Genomic DNA, 26,593 nt, shown 5'->3' with positions numbered 1-26,593 from the left:
CTCCACCGTGTAAGTAGTATTAGGTTCAAGAAGCCTGAAGATCTGGGTTTCCAGAGAACTAGAAAGCGATTTCATATCCTGAATAATTTTTCTTCCGGTAGTTTAGTTTGTGATCTATTGATCCTGAGTGTCTTCTTTAGTTAAAGCTGGGGACTATGGCTGACAATGGCTTATACAGTGAGAGAGTGCGCCAATATTTCTCCACTATTTCCTGTCCTGTTCAGGTGTGTCACACCATGGGTTACTCGAATCATTCGAGTCACCGTCAGCCAAATGTTGTCTTCGTTTTTTTGAATGAGCACAACTCAATCCACTTGGCTTAAGTAACCCGGCAAGATGATGCCGAGTTTGCTTACCTCGTTTCCACCTGATTGCGGAGCTCGACTGATTTCTCGATTACCGGGGGGTTTTGCCGGTGGAAAGAATTCATTTTGGAGAGATACTGGCCGTTGAAAACCGTCAACTCCCATACATGATTTTGCCGGTAAAACAGAAGTGCTCTGATCACATCTCTAAAAAACTACCAGTCTCAAAAATCTTTCTAGTTGATGTTCTTTTTGCTTGGAAGGACCACGACACTAACACTGCCAGTCAACAGAGAGTAAGCTACAAGACATCCGTGCACAGCTGATAAATCGTTAGCAGTTTTGATGGAGTCGAATATACTTTTACGTTCAGGCTGCTGGTGTCGAAGAAAATCTGAGCGGAGAAACATGCAAGGACCTACATGTGATGGCAGTTAAGATCTCGTCCTGTACGTGAAGCCCATCTATGCAGAAGTACTTTGAAGCACCGTACTTGTGTAACGGTGATACTACTGATGGGGCGGCATGCGAGTAGTATGCTTTGTTCTTGTAAATTCGCTTTGACGTCTCTTGAAAAGGGATATCTTTTGCGGACTTTGTGAAGTCGCTTTGTAGCATTTGCTTGGATTTGAGCAATTAATGATGGGAGTCAATGAATATCCAGGAAAGTCCAAGAAGACGCGTTCAAGAGAAAATGGATGTCCAGTTTTTGTAAATAAAATGCAAATGAGGGTTCTGCTTCCTTGTTCAATAGTCTGTAACTGGTCAGTTGGGATTTTTTAATGAACAACTCCGCAGCGATGGCCTTTTTCCTTTCGTGGGCATATCATCCTTACCGGGAGTCGTAAGCAGTGAGTGTCTCACGAATCTCCTGGGGGTCTCGATTCCGCGACTTCCTGGCTATTGGTGAGACATGAATGGCAGCGCGCCATTCATCCATTCCTGGCCGAACGGTCAGGTGATTTAACTAATAACTGAGTGTCCGAGGGTTCAAAACACTTTCGAGTTTGGGATGGACACTACTGATGGTTCCTAATAGGGAGGAAAAGGCTCTACAGCGATTCTCAGCTTCGAACTCAGAGCGGCTTCATCTAAACAACGAAATCTTCATTAAAAAAAACACTTTCCTCATTGTACAGTGAACTGCACCAATTCTCCAGAAAACATACTGCTTTGTGGGTCAGAGACGAGACTTCTACATGCGGTAGGCATACGGAAGCTGACAGAGTTTGCCCACCTTCGTCGGGGCTCGAATAAGTGAACGGATCTTATCTGGCCACCTCATGGTCGTGAGTTGTCGAGGAGCTTTCAGCAACCTTATGAGTAGTAGATTACAAATACACACGATATCTCGAATATGGCAACAAGTGAAACATGAGGCGGCCTGGTGCAGCACATTGAGTTGCCTGAGAACATCATAAACGAGAGATTCAGCTGGGTTCCAGATAAGTCTCTCAAAAAAACAAATTAGTTTGCGAATGAGTGTATTTCACCGATTTCGTGCAATTTGTTTTCAAGTAGAACACGAGGTTGACGAGAACTTGGGGACTGCGTCTACTTGATGAGCCCGAACTGGAAGGGCGAAACCGGTCGTGGGCTGTCGATCAATTTTCAGCAACCTTGTGAGTAGTGCATTACGGAAACGATGGAAGCTTTGGCAGCGTGTGTTTTTTTATATGGAAAACTCACACGCAAGCTTCGGTGAGTTACCCAAGATAATCTGGCTCCAATCTCTCACTCAAATCAGCTGTTGTACTACGAGATGAAGGTATCTGTGATCATTCGGTTATCAGTTGATGATCCATCCAACCTCATCGACGCAGCAGAGAATATTCCTCAGTTAGGTAGATTTTAGCTAGCATTCGATCCGATCCGCAATGGTCGGATGCACACTGGATGCACGCCATGGTCGGCTTTAGTGTCGAGTGCAAGCCTCGAAGGAATACTAGCGATATCAATATAGTAGTATTATTACTAATAAGAATGGTCCCACAAATGTGTACCAGGTCTTCCTTGCGTTCGGATTCAAATGATCAATCCAGTTTCACGACAGCTGAGGTCACCTTTATCAGTCATCCCGGGGACGATCGTACCGTAGGCATCAACAGGCAGCAAGTAATGTCTCATGGACCTCCAGCCCCATCCCTTGCTGCCTGCAGGTTCGAAGACACACGATAAATTAGTCGTAATACAGTCTACTGTGGTCAGCTAGGACCACTTGAGTTGATTTGAAACTATCATGAAGAATTTATTGATTTTATGCATCTTTGGACAGAAGAATGGAAGTTCTCTAGAAGTAATATGATGATAATCGTCAAAATTTGAAGAAAGCTCACCAGTTGTCATCGAATTCCCTCGTGACTCGAATGGTGGACCAAAACTTGTTGAGTTATGACACTGTCTGTCCGAAAGATGACACCAAGTGGGGAGGTTCAGAAACTCCGTAATCGCTGAATTTCTGTCCCGGTTTCAGGCATAAAATCGCAGCACATGAAATTTAGATCAATCGGCTGCCGTCACTCGTGCTCAAGCTAGTGTCGAAAGTCTAAACCCAATTATTCAGACTCCTCGACGAAATTGTCGAAGTGTGTACGTAAAGACGGATGATGCCGGCCGCACATAGCCACTTGGACATCGCCATGGTCATCTTAGTCCATTATTGGAAGTCCAGTTGCGGCATGAACGTGCAAACTCATCGTACCACACTTCGAGTTCTACGCTTTCTCTCCCACTGTGTGTTCTGGATTGACCATTCCATGAAAATAGTAAAGTAAAGTAAAGTAATTGTGTCATCTTACAGTATGAGCAGTTGCTAGGCAAAGAATTCCCTAGATGCACTTTTGGAACAGCTTGAGGTTCTCCATCGAACACTGTCAGTGTATTGCTGAGATGCGCTGCGGTCCAAATGGCTCACATTGGTCCTGCAAGGATGGTATCCTCATGGTAAAGCTCTGCTTATGTAGAACCAAAGAGTAAGTAGTGGTGAGAGGAAGAGGGCCTTCGCTGCGGAGTTATTCATTAGAAAATGCCAACTGACCAGTTACAGACTATTGGTCAGGGAAGCGAGACTCTCATTTAGCATCTTATTTACAAAAACTGAACATCCCTCTTCTCTTGAACGCGTCTTCCTGAACTTTCCTGAATATTCACTGACTGTTGCTCAAATGCAACCAAATCCCACACAACGACTCCACATATTCCGCAATAGATCTCCCTTTTCAAGAGACGCAAAGTGAATTTACACGAAGAAAACATACTACTCGCATGCCTCCCCCATAAGTAGTATCACCGTTACAGTGATAGGGACAGTCTCCAACAGGGACATAACCATTCACGCGTTGTGCGTAACCTTCATGATTTTGCGCGAATTTACTAAGCTAAAGGTCGATGTTTCGAACCCAAACTATACATCTCGACTTCTGCTGTCTAGGCTTGAGCAACCTGAAGGCATCTCAGCCCTCGTGCTTCCCGCGGGTGGCATGATAGCTAGGCACCGACATATCGCTGCAAGTCATGGCACATAAGGTAAGTTACAAGATCACCAGTACACTCAGGAAAATTAACAACTATCTCATGTGACACCATACACTTCGACGGTCACTTTCCAAAACCTTCCGTTTTACACACCCAAGGCAAATGTTTGTCTTTAGCCCTGAGGGCAACAGACCGATTCATTTCGCCCTTGAAGGTAATCTCTGACAGCAGGACCTGTCCCAAATTCAGGACAAACCACATGTGCAGGCAACCAACCCACCTATCCACCTAATCAGCCCGCATATTGTATTGAGTGTTGAATGGAGGCATGTCAGAAAAGATTCACCTTTAAGATGAGTCATCCAGACAAGTCTAGGTGTTCCGGTGAGTCAGCAGATAATACGGGTTTCATTTTGAGAGAATAAACGGTCACAAGGATTTCTATCCAAGAATCTTTCATGCAAAGTTTCCTCATAACGACTGGAGCGGGATTCCGTCCCTGCGCTAGGACATCTCACGATTCAGATGAATGGTTACCTCAACTTTCAACTAAAGTTCATCATTAGAGTGAGCCTCGATCGTACACAGAAGTGTTTTCAGGAGCATTGCAAAAGAGGCAGTCGGAACTGGGGATTCATTTGACCATTGGTAAATGTGACAGGATTATAGAAAGTTGATAAACCAGATGACAAGATAAGTCATCCCAATGTTCTACTCTAGTCAGAGTTTGACAGTTTCGATCAACAGACCAAATAGCCACACCGCTTTTGGTTCGAGAATTTTTCATGGCATTCATCAAGTTTTAAGAAAGAAAAATTTGAGAAATACCCAACGGTGCTCACCTACTTGCGAAGGAGATTCTTGAGGCTCAGTTAAACTGCACTTGAAGCTTTCGTTTCTGATATTCTAAGCCTACCTGATTAGCCCACGGGAGTTCAAAGCCGCTGGTGAGCTTCCGGGATTTTCTTAAACCCAATGAGTAATATCGAACCATAATTTGATAAGTTGAACATCGATCCAAATGAAGTATGACGAATTTGACGAATGAAACGAGGCAGACTTCGGTGATTTTTGGCTGAGTCTACCGATTCAATTTGCAAACGATCATTTATCACAACACACATACAATTTGCTGTTCACGTAGGATAGAGATTCGGAGACTGCACCGACCTGATGTGCTCCAAGAAAGGTGAAACCGGTGATGGGCTGCCTAGCGATTTCATCGACTTTGTGAGTAGTATTGAATCTAATAGTGCAAATTTTGCAGCAAAAGTGGTCCAACGGTTCTTCAGGCCTTGTTTTTGTGTAAACTAGACGGTTGGGTGCATCTCCGTGTTTTCCGGAGTCAAAATAGTCCATGTTGTGCCACCCCTCGATCAGTGAGTCTCGGAATGCAATACAAACGTTGGACGAACAAAATGGATAAGTTTACCCCCTCTCTTTATTTCTCTGCCTGATTTGTTCTCAACAGTATAACATTTCATTTGGTTCCTACCTTATTCTTCATCAGTTGTCTTACTTGGATTGATCGACTAAGTTTACTCGTCTTCCAGTGTCGTAAGTCTCATAGTTTACCAGAAGGGTTTAGCAACCCTACGCTGAATTCCGATCGACATTCGGTTAGAGTCTCACTTGGTCAAAATGTATTTCCTGCCACAGATGACCGTATAAAGCTACGATTTTTAGACGATAGAGGAAATGCGAGGTCATGCGAGATAGTGCTCACAATCGGGAGTATGTAAATTATTGAAGTTTGACCGTTTGAGAGATTTGAAAACAACTGCGTATTCCTGTGCTCCGTGATGTGGACTGAACTCGCAAAAACAATGAACTGGAGACCAGAGATGGTGGCGTCAACCTAGGCTTTCACCGCATAATATTAACTTTTTCTGTGACTCATTCACCGGGTATTGTATCTCAACTTCAGTGAGGCAAGAGGCCTGAATGACGGATATCAAGATGAGTCGAACCGCTAGTGGGCTGTTCAGCGTTTTCATCGACCTCATGAGTAGTATGGGAGGAGCTTTCATTCACCTTCTGGCGAAAATCTTCCTGAGTTTGGTCCATTAGTGGACTTTCTGTGTGCGGGCGGCCATGATTCCACTTGAGGTTTCATTGTACACCTGACAACGTGCTGTAGGTACGACAAATAGTTTTTGTCAGTGCGTCGTTCCCACTAGCCATCCACTTATCCTGAGGTAAAGGGCTATACAATGTGAACGAAGCGAGCTCTCTAATTCTTGACGACGTACACTGTCAGGGTGCAACGCGCCTCCAAGCATACTGAACCAACGAATACACTCACAAACATATTAGGAGTCCGGTAAAAGCCTCGCCTGGTTGCTCAAAAATAAGTGTACATCTATATTGATATTGTTGAAACTGCCGTCTATAAACAGACGAAACTTAGAAGCAAATGTCACATCCTCCATTTAATGTTCTCAAATGACCGACCGGTACTTTTCGAATGTTTTTATCCATAAAGTGGTGTATAGCTTTCCACCTCCTCCAAACAAAAGCCGCCTAATCTTGATGGGAGGAGCAAACAATGTGGTGTCCCACCAAACAAACTTCGTTCTTATGATATCCAGTGTATTCACGTGACCATTTTTCTCAGGCTCCCGTAACGCCATAATACCCCAAAGGGGGAGTTCTACATAGTAGTGCCTTTTAAAGTAACGAATTGGTTCACTTTACCGACTGTATCTAATATCCACCAGAATACTTGAGTACGATTACGGAGCATTGTGTGCATCTCGCAGAGTTTCTCCAAACTGGATACAGCCTGTGCTGAACTACCTAACCCACAATAGGTTGTCTGATGAAGGTTGAACCGGTCTTGACAAGGATGTGACAAATGCATACGTGGTCAGACACCCAGCTACGAAACCATGGTGGGGATTACGTCACTACTTATTTATCGCATGCACATTCAAGGCCACCCTAGATTTGGTTGAATAGCAAAAGGGTTGGAGATTGTAACAATGATGAAAAATGCTTGAGTTATGTAAGGCAATGATATATTCTTGAAGTGCGAACAATCGCAATGCTAAGCAAACGATGAAGTGACGTGTGTGGCTGGGTTGTTCCAAGGTACGGCTTTCATAAACAGGTTGACAATCGTCGACCCAATGGCTTGGAAACCTCCGTTGTGGGCCCAAAAAGAGGCATCGCTATCATGACATAAGGGTGGTCAACTGTTCTCGCCATCTAACACCATCTCTCAAAATGAGACTTGCTGATTATCGTCAACGAAGATGCTGTGGAAGTCGAACTGCTCCGAACGTTGCACTACACTCTTATTTGACTTGCTCAAAATGAGGAATTTGCAGAAGGAAAAATTATTCTGGGGATGAATAAATGAGTTTTGTTTCTGATCAACCTAAATAGGAGGACTGATGTAATTGGGTGCTTTGACGTTATCTAACAAAAACGGCTTCCCTCTCACTGAACTTCACTCATGTAAGAGACTTATCTTGGATCATCCCACTCTCACTAAGTCCTAAGCATTTAAATGAAATATCTTGTCAGAATCTGATGGGATGACTATTCTAGCAGAAGAACGGCAGAGGAACCCAACCTTCCGGTCGAGTTATTGTCGTTCGCATTCACGTTTGCTGACGGATGCAATATTCATAATAATGGACCTGTTGAAGAACTACTTAAAGATATTTCCAGCACCTGTGAGGACAATATCTTTGCGAAGAGGACGAAATTAATCACACAGTGAGTGAATTTTATTAAGACTGCGCTCATTTATTTGTAGCAAGCTAAACAAATGAACTATGAGTGACGACAGCAAGACAAGTTCAGCTGAGCTGAGCTGAGCTGAGCTGAGCTGAGCTGAGCTGAGCTGAGCTGAGCTGAGCTGAGCTGAGCTGAGCTGAGCTGAGCTGAGCTGAGCTGAGCTGAGCTGAGCTGAGCTGAGCTGAGCTGAGCTGAGCTGAGCTGAGCTGAGCTGAGCTGAGCTGAGCTGAGCTGAGCTGAGCTGAGCTGAGCTGAGCTGAGCTGAGCTCAATCGTGGCAATGGTGGAGATTTTCCGTAGCGGTGTCAGTCAAACGGTCCTCGTGTCTGCCTTTGGCTGACCTGGGATACTAAACATTTGTTTAGCCGAGTTTACATCCAGTGATTGGATATGTCCAGTTGTATCACTTTGGGTATATTTTGCCCAAATAGTTTCCGAACTGTATGTTTTTGTTTAAAGCCACAGATCTAATGAGTTGGGCATGTATCATGTCTTGTACGCGACCGCATCGTCAGAATGAATGATCCGGTGCAAGACCAGTTTCATCGGTCCCTAACAAACGGACGCTCAAAAGTAGGTCCTCACGCTCTACTTCCTATCGTGGTTCTTTTATCTCCGAAGAAGAAACATGATAGTATCAAGGAAATATTTATGAAGACAGTCCAATGGCTAGTAATATTCGTTGCTTCTATCGTTTCTGTGACGAAATCTCTACGGCAGATTCCCTCTCTATTTTCAAATAGGTTAAGCTTTTCTTGTGCCGTTTGCTTAAGGTGCATTAAAGTAGTATGCATCAAGCAAATACAAACCTTCGTGCACGTTCATACCCGTATGGAAAAACTATACACCATTTGTTTTTCCTCGTAAATTCTTTCCTAAAGTTGAAGTTGGACGTCCTTCAGAAGGTTGATTGTTGGTTCTTTTTACCACGTAGGCTGTACCCCCGAAATGAGGCACCCCACATCTCGAAATCGCCAACCCAATCACGCTGGTTTTCCGCTGACTCAATCGATAGTAACGCTGAGGTCATGTTGAATCAAGGTAATTTTTCTGAGCAGCCATAAGCGTAAAATCTAGACTTTATATCCTGGTACTGCACTGCTGTTCGCCAACGAAGTTTTTTCTGAAGCATTCACATCGCACTTACTGAACTGCCATACTTTCGATTGAACAAACGAAAAGGTGCAAAAGATGTCGAGTGATTGAATCGATCTGAAAATGCGAGGCTTCCGCATGGTCTTAAGGTCAAGACCCTAGCGGCACAATCACTGGAAGTGAAAAAAATATGTTCAGTGCGCGCATACAGCTGCTTGGCCACTCGTCCCCGTGACGTTTTCGTCTTCCTTATGATCAAACTGATGACCAAAGTTGTATTGTCAGGGATGTGTATGATGTGGAGATTTCCCTTCTGAAATGATTCTAACCTATCCATGACCTTGATCACGGTGTTTTGAAGATGTTAAAGTAAAAGGTAGTGTTTCAATAGCCGGTGTTCAGCAGTCTTCCACATTTGATTTTGTGTCTTCATCATCTATCAAGAAGGTCAGATTCCTGAAATTAACCTCAGAACGCCCGGAACCTACTCCTCCACCAAAATCTCAACAGGAAAGCCGGCAAGCATCCAGGCCAGTCAATCATTCAATCAATTCAGCAAAATCTGATGAGTGTTCATGCACGCCACAGAAGCACGACCGAATGTGGTCAGCGTTCTGGCTTCTCATAGAGCCACGATCGATGTTGATGAGTGTTCATTAACGCCTATCGAACAGCCTGGATCAGTGTCAGAAAGTCCCCTTCAACTAGCGTGGGGCCGTTGTAACTTTTGCTCTCGCACTCGCTTTTTCGGAATATAGCTGTTGTCTTCCCTTCTGTGAGTCATTTTTAGGCACTGGGCACTAGAGCGCGTCAGCAGCAGATACCACAGATTGGTGGAACCGGCAGATATAATACTGTCATACTCTCGTTTTTCAGTTTCGCACTTGAGACAGTGTTTTGTCTCGACCAGGGTGTAGGCCAAGCGAATTTATGGCCTGGTTACAGGTGACATCGCAGTTGCCATGGGATGTATTGGCATACTCACCGTCACTCATCTCTTGTCATGACATAGCGCGGCACTGATAAAGTCAACTGAATAGGGCACCAAGTGATGAAATGAACTGAGTTGTTTTACACATGAGAAATCTTTTTGAAGAAGAATGGCGATTCCGGTACTAATTCGTACTTTATACTCGATTCTCAATTGGTCAATTCAGGGCAGCAAAAAGGGCTTAAATCAGACGGCTGATGAATAAGCAGGAAAGCCCTGTTTTCTTCCGGAAATATCTTTTGTTCGTTATGTAGATTGTACATGCATTTTAAAAAGCATGCAGAAATCAAAGCTTAACAGACTACTGTCGCGATTGGTGAATGATGAATTTTGTTCCGCTTTTGTCGGGAAAAAGCACCGAAAAAACCCGACCGCTTCTTATGGTTGCTACATTTGGTTGCCAAGTGACCAACTCTTTGTCTTCGGTTTCACTGGGACCAAAAACAGAAGTCTGCGTACTCCCAGGTTGCTACCACAAATAATTAGACTACTTTTGAATGATCTGGACTCAATCGTGGCACAGAAATGATCATGTGATCAGTGGCAATACAAACTGCTTGATAAGGGACCCAAGATCGAGGCACGTATGTTTTTCTTGTCTGCAACCCCAGTTTATGGATAGACTGTTTGTTTCAATCTGGCCAACGCGTTAACGCATGTGCCCTCGTTTTCCACCAGACATATGACCGACTTTATGTGAAACGGTGATTTTTCGCCCTGGATCGTGACCCAAGTCTGGTTTCGTCTGTACTGACTTGATCCGTCAATGATAAAGATATTCGCTGCGAGACCAACACGGTGAGCCTTCATTGTGCCTTTTGATATTGTGTGTGGTCCCCACTTGCCAATCGCCAAAAGGGGTTAGCTTGTCTGTATTAGAATTTTCCGGCCTTTAGCTACGTGCACTATAATATAACCAGATGTAGTGGAAACAGTCATTCTACCCACACGCTCTAACGCATCATTGCTGCTCTTAGCACATGAATAAATATCTTCATCTGCAACTGATCGATAAACATACACAGGCAAAGTAATGATTCGCACGACGAGTGAGAATTCATCACTTGTGTGGCCAATCATCACGTGACCATGTGATGTGAATTCTGTCACGATTCTACCCAGCGCGATTTAGGCCATACCAAAAAAACCCAAATGCCTCACCGGATAAGATCCGTTACTTTGACATTCGGAATAGCCCACCTATTTGTAATCCCCGCTCCGCTTTTGTGTTTAGTGCGTGTGTATGAACTGGCGTTTGTTTGTCCCTACCATTTCACTCACTTGGCCTTGAGGTCTTCTGGCCATTTTGTGGCCGACCTGTAGTCCAAGTGGACCGTCTGTTGTTAACGGGTACCTACCGTCTAGGTTTGTATATTTTGTGAATTCAAGTCTTACGTCAACAGTACCGTACAGAAACCCAGTTCTGAATTTGTTTTTCCTGCCCGGAAGTTCTGGTATTGCGCGTTTGCCCGTTACACTGGTTGGTTATCAATTCATCCGCCTCAACCTTGAGAAAGAAAGTTCAACCAGGCCTCGCAGGTAACGCTCACTTTGTGAAGTTTGCCGAATTCCTCTCAAAGTTATCGTTAGAAAAAAAAATTTCCATTCAAATGAAGCAAATCTGGGTGATTTGGACAAGGGAAAGTTAACGCATTCCCTCGAGACCAAAAAATCCTCTGGCTTGGATACTGTGCCCCTCCGTATGTCGGATTCCGTTTCGCGCATATTAATCACACTACTTTGTAAATTTGTAGGCTCAGACTGATCGAAAAAAACAGGGTAATTTGACAAAAACTACAACCGAATTATTGGGTGAACATTAATCACCCGCCGCACAACGATTCACTTGGTCCAAAGATTTTATTCTACAATAGGTACAGATAGACTGCTCCCACAAATGAGTGTGTTTCCGCCGGGCACAAAAACTACCAGAAGATTTATTGCTTTCGTTTTGTTTGTTTCCTTTTTCCCCGGGCTCTCTCGAGCTGATCAAGTACACATGCACCCGATCTCCATTTTGAATAGAAATGAACTGGGATTTTATTTTCCCCACAAAACAATGCAGCCCTGTGAGTAGGAAGATGCGCACGTGACATAAAAAATATCAGATTTATTGAACTTCAGTAGACATTTGATGACTGAAGAGTAATTAGAGTAGCCACGAGTGAAATGTAGTGTAGTCCTCCTTTCGAAGGATCACATACAGCAACAAGTCCTCAGGAGAGCGAACTTCACTTCCGATGTCTTACCTTCACATCCGTCTGAGAAGAAGACCCCGTATGACAGGAGGCTGAATTCATGAGTTGGTTTTATGCAATTACCACTTCTCAGACTCTTTTCATCATTCACCAGGAGCTTCCACGTAACCTGGTTGGTTTTGCAGTTCTTGTCATTCTTAGTAAAGTGTGAGGAAACTTCGCGAAATTCACTCAAACGTGATTAATTTGCTTTTGATGGAAAACTCATCTGAATCCCTGTCGAATGAAGCCTTCAACTGGGCACTAATCGATATATCGCAGTATAGTTTCATGAACGAGACCACTCGCGAAAATTATTTCCACAGCCCATGACCGGTTTCACCCTTCTTGCGGCTAATCAGGTAAGCGCAGTCCCCCAGTTTCCGTCTGTGTTCTGGGTGAACCCAAATTCGATAAATACACTCATTCGCATATCAATTCGGTTTTCGCGGGGACTCAATTGAATCTCTCATTTATGATGTTCTTCAACTGAATGTGCTGTACAAAGGACATCTCACGTCTCAGATGGTACGATTTTCGAGATATCGCACCCCATTTTCATCATGTAACACACTTGCCATGAGGCTGCTGATGACTTTAACACCTCATTACCAGCCTCGTCCTTCTTTGGGTTCATCAGGTAGGTGCAGCCGTCGAGTTCCCGCCAATTTTTTGTTCTGCTTGATACCAGAATATACGCGAACAGTGAAACACCGTCATTTTTAAAGGAATTCGGTTGTAACGAGAGATTCATCTGAATATCGGCTGAATCCTTCGTTTCATGGAGAACAAACTACGCTGTTTTACCTCTAGAGAGCTGGAAACTCTTCGACAGCCCACGACCGGCTTCGGCCCACCCTGTGCTCATCATATAGATGCAGTTTCAGAGTTTCTGTCAACCCTACGCCGCTGATAAGACCCCATGTAACCGAGATGACGTGGTACAGCCTGACGTAAGCGTGTTGACTGCTGACCTTGACGATGTTCGAATATCACGCACACGCACACACACTTCTGTACACAACAAGGGCGTACGTTTGTTTAAAATCCCCCAGACTGCGCCCAACTGATGAGATCCAACAAGGACAAATGTGGTGATAGACTATCGAAGAGACTTTTACAATATTACAAGTAGTATGCTAATTCAAGACAATCGGTGTTTTTCTTCTAGTTACCTAGCACCAACTATCTATGGGGGCGAGATGGCTCAGTGGTTGTAGAGCGCGAATTTACTGACCGGAAGGTCCGTGGTTCGAACCCGGCCTATGCATCTCGACTTCCCCTGTCTAGGCTTGGGCAACCTGGCAGTATCCCAGCCCTCGTGATCCTTCGACTGGCATGGCCGCGAGAGAGTGTTACAGCTTAGCGACACACACATGACAGCGTACCACATGAAGTAGGCTTGATACGCAGGTATTTTCTACCATTTGGTAGTAGATCATTCCCGAAGCATGCTCCGTGCCTATATAACTACGCTGCGCTGTACCACATGAATTTGGAAGTGGATTGATCGGGTAACGAGCACCTCCACGTGTACCTTTACAATCGATTAACTGGGACGACTGTCGCATCTGAATCGCTTGGCACTCTGTTATCGTTGACCTCGGATCTTTCCTGACGTTTTCTCTGTAACTTGCATATGTACTAGGACACGCCTTGGTGAGTTTTTCAACAGTTCCGGTCACGAGATTTCTGCGCTTCACTCAAAGCATTTGGCATATTTGACAGACTGGAATCTTGAACCTTGGGGGACCAACGACCAGGCAATGAAATTTACCACGGATTAAAATACGCCTCTCATCCGGTTGAAGTACAACCGGATGTCCTTGATTCCATGGTCGATGACAATGTACTAGTCTTTTGAAGTGCATACAAGGCCCGGTTGGATAACTTTGAAAGGTATCACAATGCGTTACCTCATGAATTTCCATAGACTGAATGGCATTTATTGATAGACTAGACGAGTGTAATAAACCTTTGGTAATCTAGCTTGAAATCTTGATGGAGGTTGCCCACAACCTGAAAAACGATGAATCGGTCTTTTTGTCATTCACTTTTGTTAATTTGCTCAAGGTTTTGTCTTAAGCCCATCTGGACGGGACTGTCCCCACCAAGGAACGGCCTGTTCCTAACACTTCGTTCCAAAATTGGACGAAATACTTTTTTATCGATGGTTCCAACAAGACACAGCACCAGGTTCTAGTGTTCGCTTCGTTCAGCTGGCCCCGTGATCAGTCCACATTTTAGCTACCACGATTTCCTAACCTACCCCATCTGAATTTTTTCTTTGGGGTTACCACAAAGTGGATATATGCAAGAAGGAGAAGCAGCTTGAGGTGAGCGAATAAGTCCGCATTCCATCGGAAACTGATAAATCATAAAAGCCAAATGTATAACTGGAAGTTCGGATTAGTAGTTCCTTCTGTTTTCTATAAGTAGTATGTAACGACCAGTCGAAATGCACTGACAGCCCACTATAGATTCGCTCTGTAAGTATAGGTGAAAGGAAGGAGGCCTTCGCTGCGGAGTTAGTTATTAGAAAATCCCAACTGACCAGTTACAGACTATTGGACAGGGAAGCAAAACTCTCATTTGCATCTTATTTACAAAAACTGAACATTCATCTTCTCTTGAACGCGTCTTCCTCAACTTTCCTGGATATTCATCGACTGTTGCTCAAATCCAAGCAAATGCTACACAGAGACTCCACACATTCCGCAACAGATCTCCTTTTTCAAGAGACGTAAAGCTAATTTACAAGAAGAAAACATACTACTCGCACGCCTCCTTCATCAGTAGTTTCATCGTTACATAGGTAGATATACATCCAGGAAGCAGAGAAATCAATTCCTGATCTAGACGGAAATGGATGTCTATCAGTTAACCCCTTTGCTTTTTTCGTAGTTGGCGGTTTCTTGTACTTACTATATTCGTTGTCGCTGTTTCATTCAAACGCATCGGGTTCACATTAGAAACCACACTTGCTCCCTTCTGACGAGACCATTCCATGTTTTTCTGAGCCCCTGAAGTCCCATTTACGACCAAGTTTGCTCCAGGAATATACCAATTTTTACAGACTAATTCAGGTGATCTTTGTAAAAAAAAAAGGCTGATAACATTATAGCATTTCGTTTTAATCGCTCATTGTGACAGCGGAGATTTCACATTTCAAGAAAACCTGGAAACCGTTCGGCACCACCGATTGTGTAACATTGAATAGCAGTCCTGGTTTAATCCGCGCACAGTCCTCTGCCGAAGTTTTCCACTTCAGGGGTCGGTCTTGCAAACAAGAAGCGTTTAGCTGTCCTAAAAGCGGTCAACCCATGTCGTGAAATCTCTACCATGGTGATGAGAATTCCGGAAAATGATGCAACTGAGATCAGCTCTTTGTTTTTTTTTTACACAAAAGGAGCTTTCATGTGAAAATCACTCCCAAACTGTTCGTCCATCCAAAGATTCTTACAAGTGTTTACACAGCATCCACAGAACAAACTAGCCGTGGTCAAGTGGAAACAGAAGCTGTTTGTGTGTAGTGCTCTTGAAACGAGTTTACCAACCGGACAAAGAAGAGTTTCTAGACATATGAGCATCTGAAAGGGTGTTCTTAGTGGGGAAAAACTGGGCTACAATGTGGGATAAGTTGTCGCGCTTCACGGTAACATTTGCTCATAGACTGCCCAAATTACTACGCTGGTCTAACGTCCCACCACAGGTATAAGCACAGGACAGGCGTAATACATACGCCATTTACAATGTTGTTGAAAATTCTTCGACAGCCCACGACCGGTTTCGCCCTTCTTGAGGCTCATCAGGTAGGTGCAGTCCCCGCGCTTCCGTCAAACTTATATTCTACTTGAACTCAAATCGTACGAAATTAGCGAAGTAGTCTCATTTGCACATAAATTTGGTTTTGCGGGGAACTGACCCAGCTGAATCTCTCATTTATGACGTTTTCAAGCAACTGAATGTGCCGCACCAGGCCGCGAAATCGAATTCGTTTGCAAGTGAGTCTATTTCGCCGAAACCACAGGACAGGTTTTCTTCATCGCTAGCGTTTTGACGTTCACGAACCCAATTACTTATTGATATGTATACGTACCTACGGAAGTTGAAATGCGATTAGAGTTCAGAGTTAGGAAACGGACTTTAAATATGTACTCAATTTAGCGAATATACACTCATTTGCAAACTAACTTGGTTTTTCGAGAGACTCACCTGGAACCCAGCTGAATCTCTCGTTTAAGATGTTCTCAGGCAACTGAATGTGCTGCACCAGGCCGCCTCATTTTTCAGTCGCCACGATATTCAAGATATCGCGATACATGTGTGTATTTGTAGTGCACTACTCATAAGGTTGCTGAATGAATGTTGCAGATGAGTGTATATTCGCTAATTTCGTGCACTTTGGTTTCAAGTAGAACATAAGCTTGAGGGAAACCCAAGGAGTGCGCCTACCTGATGAGCCCCAACAAGGCCGAAACCGGTCTTGGACTGTCGGCGGATTTTCAGCAACCTTATGAGTAGTGCATTACAAATGTACTCAATATGATGAGTTCCTACTTCACGAGAACCCTCCCGATTCCGAGGTAATGGTGATTTCGTTCCAAAAAGAGTGTTTTTTTACATTTCCAAGAATATCGGATTTTCAACCGCTTCGTTTATGTTTCCGTTACTGAGCAGTACTGGATGATTGAGCAGTAACTGATGGTCACCCTTAATATAGATCAAAATGTTGTTCTAGCGGCACGTAGACCACTCTTTTCTGGATCTGACTGATTTCATTCACAGAGAAGCATAAGAGTTAGGAGTGTGATTCGTTTTTTTCATCCTGTTTCGTGAATCCGATACTTTTGTGACAAGTCATCACCTTGCTACTTGATGCTTCATGAAATCTGGGAAAGAACAGGTCTTTTTGCAGCTGAATTAGCTTTTAAAGGACACCATTTGGCTGGAGTGATTACAGCGCCGAATCATTTTAGGGTCAACAACCAACTTCCTACTGGTGATCCCTCCGGCTGTTTTTTTTCAATAGCTCTGGTTCTCAGTTGGCCGTAATCTGTACCACCCATGGGATTCGGTTTTTTCATGCTGCGAACTGGGACACGAAGCCCATGGGTCATAAATAGGTATCACACGGATGATTTTTCAAAAAAAAACGAGCTGAAATAGTCAGCCGTCTGTGCTTTTTTGAACATCCTGCTTTGTGGATAAGCTGTTCGCACAATGCTAGACACCCGTCCCCGTTCCGAGTCGAACACGCGATCAACGAAAGCCGGTGGTGTGAACGTTTTTTCGGGCTCTGGTCTCAGATTTAGTTCTGCGCCCATTAGAATCGGTACATTGGGTTGATTGTGGACCTCGGAACTAAGAATACCAGATCATCACGTGCACTTCTATGCTCATCAGGCTGATTGATAGTGTGAACTCACCATCCAGTGTCGGACAGATAAGCTGATTTAAATACGTCGCTTGCCATTTTCCCGCAGGTAAGGTCTCAAAATTATTAAATTAAAGCGTGCAAAATAGGGTTTCAGGTACTCTTCATCGGTACGCCATTAAAATAGCTTTACTGTGATCGCGTGAAAAAAAAACGGCCAGATGTGTTCGTTACGTACAAATTGATGGACATTAGAACCGGAGGAATCCTTTATGCCTCAAGTATGCGCTGGCTTTTTTCGAAAAACTTTTCACTGTGACTTCTTCGAATGTGTGAACGATACAACACAAGTGTGAGTATCGTTCGACCGAGTCGAACTTTCCGGAATTGATCGACACCGATGCACTACTGTGTACATCTCGTTGACGTCACTAGAACTTATTGATCACATGTTAAAAAAAGCTAGCAGTCAAAGTGATTTACAGTGTAGAGATCAAGTGAGACATTGTCACGGCGTAACTTTGCTTTGGCTTTCCAGAAATACGCTCATTTGCAAATCAATTTGGTTTTCACGAGAGACTCAACTGAATCTCTCGTTTATGAATGTCATGGTATTCGGGATATCGAAGTATAAAGTTGACGGAAACTCGGGGACTGCGCCCACCTGATGAGTCCCAAGAAGGGGACTGTCGAAGAGTTTTCAGCAACCTTGTTAGTAGTTTCCTTTATGAAAATTTGCTTTAGTTCGTTTTTCTTCCAAATCGCACACTGATATGTTAACACAAAATTCACGACTGACACGAATAGTTACCATGTGCATGACCAATGTATGGTGTTCAGACTAACACTTAGACCTATGACCTACCTGTCAGTTTATTGTTATCAACACTGACAAGTGACCCCGTACTCAAAGTGATCACCCACAATGGAAAAATTCCACACGGCATTCTTTGTCTCGACAGAAAATTCCGTGTTCGACTCATCAGTTCTCAGCGTTTCCAAAGCGCATGCTTGTTACCGTAAAAGCAAGCTTAGCACTCACCTTTCGGTGAGCTGTTCACTTCAGGACAAAAATAGAACAAACAAAGATGTATGCATGTATGTATGTATGTATGTCAGAGTGACACTTCATACGCAGACTACCTTACAACTCATCGATGGTGGGAAGCTGAGTTACATACACAAACCTTAGTCTGTCTGATTCTGTTCCATACAGGACGTGAGAATCATTCACACTTATTACAACACCAGCTTTAGTACAAATAACCGTCGAAAGCCATTCTTCATCTAATGCCATTCTTTCCTGCATCAGTGTTGCAAAGTCAGTTATGGTGTTATAATCTGCAAAAAAGCTACTCGTAAGTAGAATTGTCGTAACAAGCTACTCACAAACTCGGCGAATATACACTCATTTGCAAACCATTTTGGTTTTCCGGGAAACTCACACGGAACCCAGCTGAATCTCTCATTTGTGATGTTCTCAGGCAATTGAATGTGCTGCACCAGGCCGCCTCATGTTTCAGTCGCTACGGTATTCGAGATATCGCGATACATGTATATCTTTGTAATGTACTACTCGTAAGGTTCCTGGAAATCCGTCAACAGCCCACGACCGGTTGCGCCCCTTTTGTGCCGAAAATTTGTCGAAATATCACAATCGAGAGATTCAGCTGGGTTCCAGGTGAGTCTCTCGAAAAACCAAGTTAGTTTGCAAATGAGTGTATATTCGCTAATTTCGTGCAATTCGGTTTTAAGTAGAACACAAGGTTGACGGAAACTTGGGGACTGCGCCTACCTGATGAGCCGGAACTGAAAGGGCGAAACCCTGTTTTGGGCTGTCGAAGAGTTTTCAGCAACCTTCTGAGTAGTTTCGTTCATGAAAATAATCTAAATTGACTTCCGCCCAGTAACTTCGCGTCCTACTGAAACGACTTTCTGGAAGAGCACGCGCGTGTAGAGGTGTACTTTTAACGTTCTGTGTCAACTTGGATAGGAAATAAAACCGTTTTTGTAGAAATGTTCGCATACACGGCAAGTTCAAATAGGCGAGGGGAGTTTCTGGCTACGGACATGACGCTTAATCAAACCGGCTGGTGTTGAATCCGCCGGGTTCAGAAAATGCAGAGTGAGCCCAACAATCTGAGTTCAAACATGGTGATAGTACGACATCAAGTGCAATAGTTTTTCAAGAAGTTGGCAATGAATCCCAAAGCAGAATATGTGGCAAAGACAGAACATCTGTTCTGGCATCTTGTTGGGAGGTACATTATTATGGCATTATGAAAATGGAGCTCTCCATTGATGGCTGCAGTTCTGGTCCCCTCAGACCGTTTAGGGCAGTAACATGGGTAAAACTTAATGTATTTTTTTGTAGTTTCATGATGTACTTTCATAAATTTGATTTAGATGATAAGCTTGGTGAATAATTCTTTACCCAGTCGAGAAACACCACAAACGCCGTACGGAACAGTTGACCTTGACATGTAAGCAAAGGTTGACCAATCAGCGGTCAAAATTCTGATGGGCCGGTAGTTAACACGCGTTCCCGTGGATTGAATGGTTTGACATCCATTATGAACTAATCACGCAAATCAGGTAAGTCCTGCATCTGACGGCCGTACTTTGAGGTGTTCAGTTGCTGTTCTTGGCGAAGACCATGTTCTTCGTTCATCAAATCGTTTAATCAACCGAGTTATCGATCTGTTCATGCCTTGGTTATGCTTCCATACACACTGAGTATTTTTCAACCCGTACGAGCCAGTCTCCGCATTCAGTAAATTTTGTGTGCCCCAAGACAAGGATGTTTGAAGAAACCGGTCACGGGAACATTCGTCATGGTAGCATTTTCTGACTCAGATGGAGCACAATATGCTCGCTTGTGACCCCCATCAACTGGGCCACGTTTACCTGTGAGCCGACTCAGCACAGTGACTACCCAAATAAAATGCAGTAATACAGTTTGGACTTGTCACAGGTGTTACCCTCTTGGCATGAAAATATATGATTTTACTGCTCCGAGTCAATGGTGTGAAGATTTGATCCCACATAAACCTAGATTTGAAGGCGAAGCTAAGCATGACATTTCGAAAATCCCAGTGTAACGACCGGTTTCAGTTCCTGTTGTAGAATAGAACGGCTTCTGAAATGGCGTTCACAGTTTGTGACATTTGCAGAGTGCCCGACCATTCACACTTATCACGCCCTACACAAATAACCGGGATTGTTCTTAGCCCAGTAGATGTTGTTTTTCAGTGTACCTGGACGGAACCATCATCAACATTTACGGACAACCTATTTGGAAGAACCAATGTAGGCTGGGCAGATCCAAGACTAGTGTGGGCCTCACCAGATTCACGTACACCCATGATCCCCATATGATTCGTTCATTCATTCCAAGGTCATGAATTCGGTCTTGTTCGCGACCTGATAACGTTTTAAGTAATTAGCTAGTTGCAACGGACCGTGACATTATGGATTCTTCGCTTTTCGAAGCCATGTTTTTCAAATTTACGATTCATTCGGTCTCCAAGATTTCGGTATGATCACGTGTTTCTTTGGCGTAGTCCAGAGGAGATAAGTATTTCTACCGAAAGCAACAAATTCCGATACTTCACTAAGCTTTACATAGACGTGAAACGCTATTCATGAAGTTAATGAAAACTCATCGACAACCCACGACCGATTTCGCCCTTTTTCGGGCTTATCAAGTAGACGTGGTCCCCGAGTCTCACATATTGGACGCATTTCGCCAACCAGTTACATTTGTTCATTAATTTGGTTTCAACTAGCGACTCAGCTTAATCTCCCTTTTATGACGATATTCTTCAACCGGATGCGCTGTCGCCTCACGTCTCAGTGTGGACAATCTGCGAGATATCGCAGTACGTGATTGTCTAGACGTGATTGGAAAAGGTATTGTACTTTTTACTACATACTCTAAACTGAACAATGCATGTATAAACTTTGTCTCTTTGTTAGCAAGCAAGAAAAAACACCACGTTGGTACCGGGACTGCAGCTTCGTAGTTTTGTGGCGCTTGGGTCTCACAATCCTATTCAGCGCCAAAATCAATGCGTGACCACGCACGGGTTATCATCTGAGTAACAAAATACCTTTTGTCCTTGCATTTTAAACAAGTTTTGTGAGGCCTGCGGATGCAACAGTACACCGGAAAAGAGTAGTTCCAACCCGACAATTTCGATCGAAATTCACCTAGCTTAAAAGTCACGTGGGATATCTTTGGGCCGCAAAAGTGTGGCAGATCTGAACACAAGAATACTGCAAACAACTGTTCTTAAGCTCCATTTATATCGAAGGTGTGGCATTGTAGCTGTACAAATCATCACTTTTCTGGCAGGTACGGTGTCATTACATCATCTGTGAGGTAGGTATGAGATCATCTCAGATACAAACGTATAAACGTCGCCTAAACCATACATCATGAGTAAGGTCACAGACTGCTCTATAATGAAGGCCTTTTTCTAGGTGTATTTCAAGAGTTAAAGAGGCAAACTTAGTGTTTGAATGGGTTTCTCGTATCTTCCTTCGTCAAACACATCCACTCAGATGTTATTCCGGTAACTATATGATTTTAAACCACAATTTGACGGGATACTTTCAGTTCACTTTCATCATCATATTCGACGGGTTTCTTGAGAAGTCCAAGACTTTTTTCGGCAAACAAGGTCTTCTAGTCGACACCTCCTCTGTGACACCTCGGTGCAATTCAGATCATCCGTAAGTTCTACTTGAACCCAAATTATACGAAATTAGCGGAATACATTCAGTTGCATACTACTTTGGTTTTGACCGAAGGGACTCACTTGGGACCCAGTCGAATCTCTCGTCTATGATCATTTTCTTCAACCCAATGTGCTGTACAATGATCGCCACATGTTCCAGTCGGTACATTTCCTTGAAAAACACCACTCACAACTTTGAAGAGTAGTGTTACTTTGCTCAAACATTGCGTGCTATTTTTGAGCGACTGCAACTCATTTTGGCATCAGTGGATCGTTGGCAAGTCTGCTTGAACTTTCGTGGATGGTTTCTGCAGTTTACAGACCATCGTTCGCTTGGCTGATGATGGGCATGTAATGACCTTGTGACAGTCATGGGACAGTGGTTACCGCACAACCCAGTCACATGCTCCTGTTTGCCGTAACCGAATGACCTCGTCACAGTGTTGTTGACACACAGTGGACGCGGAAACAGATAGTTCAGTAGATCGGATTTCAACTTCTGAATGACCTTGTGGTCAGCTGATGTGGCGCGACCAATGGCTCATTTGTTTCCAAGGTCGAGTGAAGTTCAGAACAAGAACACTGACTGATAGGTGATATTGAGCACAGATTTGCTGCACAATCGTTAAGACCTGATGAGATTTTTAGTAAATACGCGCATTATTCCCTGGCCAATCTAACCTTGATATACTGTGAAAATTTTGTGGAATCAATAAAAACGTAAAGGAAACCTTTTGACTGGAGTTCGCATCCGAGTAACTGGGATTCCCACAGGTTTTCTGTCGTAGACACAATATCAAACGCATACACGCTACCGTACTAAGGGACAGAGGAAAATCCTCACCGAAGTCTGACGTCCGTTTCCGTAGGCGTAGTGACATCAGTCTTAGATTAGGAGTACTCACTTTATATGAACCCTTTCCAGCGGCGCAATCAATCACATCAGGTTAGTCCGTTTGATCTTCCCATGATGGACAGCATTTGAGCAGCACTTGCGTTGGAGGGAGCAGCCTTGAAAAGGCAAACTTCCGGTGAACAGGGAGAAATGTATTGACCTGCAAATCTGGCGGAGTTCACCTTAACACGATTCGTTATGTTGTACCTTCCAATCGACCGAAACACGTCACCACGCTGTTAGCTCGGCTAGAGATCAAAACGGATAATGTACCACATGACACGAGGTTCCCCGGACCACCTCTACTTCCCTTATAATACAAGGTGAATTTTTCAACCGGGGCCGGTAGAACTGCAGTGGAACATCACACATTTCAATGACGAGTCACTGTGATGTTCAGCATCAGTGGTGCATTGCATCTGCCAGTGGGACTAGGCTTATCTACCGGGAGAAATGGCTGTACTTGCTTAGGAGTCGTCACGTGCTACCCAACACCTCCTGGCCGACACACAATGTAAGCATTTGAGGCGTGGTATTAGAGGGCAAGTTCCAGTTCGTCCACTATCAGAGTAAAGTGCTTTGTTTTTCTCATGGTACTTCAAACGCGATTTCCATGATCCGATTGGGTCGAAAGAATAGGCGTGAGCTCCTCAACTTTGCTGCAGGAGTAATCAGAATACCATAAAGACGGAGAAACTGTTCACCACTATATATGCTGAACGGGTTCCATTCGAAAGATTGCGTGGAACTTACAAAGCACGCACACTCACTGGAACACAGCAAATACCACATCAGATCAAGGACTGACTGTCACTGAAGTAGCTGTTCAGTATCCAAGGTGAGCACGGGGCAACGGTGTTTCGAGCATGTCGTGCAATATTCCAGTCTATTCGGCCAGAATGATGCTGAGGAGGCCTAGATTTAACCATTCTAAGGCAAAACAGCTTCCGATACACCTGGAATCCTGCAAGGCACATGGGTAGTTGATATTCTACCTTGACATCTACTGGTGAGTAGGTGTAATCATCTCAACAGAAGAACACTAGCTGTTCGCACTTTCTTGCGAACCGCACACTCACTGGAACACAGCAAATACCACATCAGATCAAGGACTGACTGTCACTGAAGTAGCTGTTCAGTATCCAAGGTGAGCACGGGGCAACGGTGTTTCAAGCATGTCGTGCAATATTCTAGTCTATTCGGTCAGAATAATGCTGAGGAGGCCTAGATTTAATCATTCTAAGGCAAAACAGCTTCCGATACACCTGGAATCCTGCAAGGCACATGGGTAGTTGATATTCTCCCTTGACATCTACTGGTGAGTAGGTGTAATCATCTCAACAGAAGAACACTAGCTGTTCGCACTTTCTTGCGAACCGAACATTTGGTGTGAGGTTGATTGACCCATTTTTAAAAGGAAGTATGGTGATCGCCATTCTCCCCTATCTAATGTCCAGGGGTCAAGACCAGTGGTACTACCTCGTGACGTTTTCATTCACGTACGCTAATCAAGTGATTCAACGACAAACCAGCGAAGACATGTCGAACATCTACGAGCTATGTCTATACGCAATACACTACTCATAAAGTTGCTGAAAATTCTTCGACAGCCCACGGCCGGTTTCGCCCTTCTTGGGGCTCATCAGGTAGGCGTAGTCTCCGAATCCCGTCAACCTTATGTTCCAATTGAAACCAAATTGCACGAAATTAGCGGAATTGGTTTTGCGAAAGACTCACCTGGAACCCAGCATAGAATCCCCGTAAACGAGAGATTCAGCTAGGTTCCAGGCTGGCTAGATTGATGGACTGCCTGTTACAAAGTGCAAGCTTCCTTCACCCTTGTGCAACACATTGTGAACCTTTAGGGTGTCATTCTCATTAACCGACCACCTCAGAACATTCCTCTAGCCGAGTGCTTAGTTTCGCCAACCCTAACAGCAACTGAGATCCTGCACTGACTAGTTCCTCTCAACAAAGCCGTCTTGACTGCCGACACTATTTCTGACGCTTCCACGTTAGTCGAAATTTGGATCCAACAACGTTTCAGATTTCATCTGTTTTTCTGGCCATCAATCAGTTTACTCTGCCTGTCCCACAACCTTTGAACTAAACGTAGCCAAATAGACAAAGTCGTGTGCTGACAAAATGTCAACAAAACCGAGGAGAATTAAAGAACAGAGTGCGATTCATTTCACTACACCTCAGGTCGCACGTGAAAAACAATAGTACGAAGAAACACCGCTTCAGAGTGCGACTTGTTGTGGTAGAGAATTCATAGTCTACTCTTTCTTCTCTCGCGAATTTTATGACACCAAAAGTCCAGACAACTACTTGACTTCAATGAATTCTTTTTGTGGATGAAACGCAACTCACATACGTCAATCGTCAATGGTGCTGTAACTTGAAAGTCATTATACCTCTTTTTTACAACAAGCAAATCCTTTCGCACGCGCTCTCTGAAGACTCGTGGTGGTAGCATTTGGATCGACTTAAATTGTACTGTTTGAAGCCATCAACCAAGGAATTTGAACTAAACGTAGCCAAATAGACAAAGTCGTGTGCTGACAAAATGTCAACAAAACCGAGGAGAATTAAAGAACAGAGTGCGATTCATTTCACTACACCTCAGGTCGCACGTGAAAAACAATAGTACGAAGAAACACCGCTTCAGAGTGCGACTTGTTGTGGTAGAGAATTCATAGTCTACTCTTTCTTCTCTCGCGAATTTTATGACACCAAAAGTCCAGACAACTACTTGACTTCAATGAATTCTTTTTGTGGATGAAACGCAACTCACATACGTCAATCGTCAATGGTGCTGTAACTTGAAAGTCATTATACCTCTTACAACAAGCAAAGCCTTTCGCACGCACTCTCTGAAGACTCATGGTGTCTTTTATAGTAGCATTTGGATTGACTTAAATTGTACTGTTTGAAGCAATCAACCAAGGAAATTCTTGCTTACAATTTCACCAACCACCCCCTATCTTATATAGTTGCAAACCCAGTGCGTCTTTTCCTATGTCTGATCGGCTAAGGCTAGCCGAAACTGAACTGTCAAGCAATAATTCACACTCAGAAATGTCGGATCCAAGGACGAAGTCCGACTACGCACTCTTTTGTCCGACGAGTATCACAACACATTTGCAACGGAAAAGCTGCCCAGACAATGCGACACTCTTTTTTGTTGATCGGAGTTTTGCCCAGCTTTACTTTGTCCCAAGAAGACGATAAATCTTCTGATCAAAAGAAGAGACATACCGCGGCTATCGCAGATCCGGACGAACTCAGTGACAGCTTGGATACAAACGGGTGATCTCATCCGTTTGGATGCATACACACCACCACAGAGCTTCAGTGCTCAACCAATGGAGCTACATATATATACACAGAATATTTTTCTTCGAGTGACGAAAATCGAAGAGAACAAAATCAGTAGACCAGATAGGATAACCAGGTTGATGTTGGAGTGCTGCGCTGTATCACTGGATTAGCCATCCAATCGTGTCTTAGAACAGCCCTGAACTACCGATGGATGCAGGATTGCCACGTTAATTCCAATACACAAATCCTGTTACCCTGATGACCCTGTTTTGTCCAAAGTGCTAAAGTGACTGCTACCTCCAATGAGCGCGTCCAGTGATCATCATCATCATCATCATCATCATCATCATCATCATCATCATCATCATCATCATCATCATCATCATCATCATCATCATCATCATTGT

At 43.8% G+C, this 26,593-nt stretch overlaps 1 protein-coding gene across 1 annotated transcript in view; it reads right to left on the bottom strand.

The window, feature by feature from the left end:
- The window catches only part of T265_06323 (hypothetical protein), a gene marked incomplete at both ends in the record, with an annotated part of 34,573 nt that overhangs the window by 4,798 nt on the left and 3,182 nt on the right, over positions 1-26,593 (bottom strand). The window contains 3 exons of the mRNA XM_009171556.1: positions 357-512; positions 14,774-14,939; positions 18,413-18,566. Of these exons, the coding sequence (XP_009169820.1) occupies positions 357-512; positions 14,774-14,939; positions 18,413-18,566 (476 nt within the window). The remainder of the gene's footprint in view (positions 1-356; positions 513-14,773; positions 14,940-18,412; positions 18,567-26,593) is intronic.

This window comes from Opisthorchis viverrini, assembly GCF_000715545.1.
Source record: "Opisthorchis viverrini unplaced genomic scaffold opera_v5_125, whole genome shotgun sequence".
Classification (NCBI taxonomy): domain Eukaryota; kingdom Metazoa; phylum Platyhelminthes; class Trematoda; order Opisthorchiida; family Opisthorchiidae; genus Opisthorchis; species Opisthorchis viverrini.
Note: the sequence above shows the minus strand (reverse complement) of the source record. Positions and strands in the feature narration are given on the sequence as shown.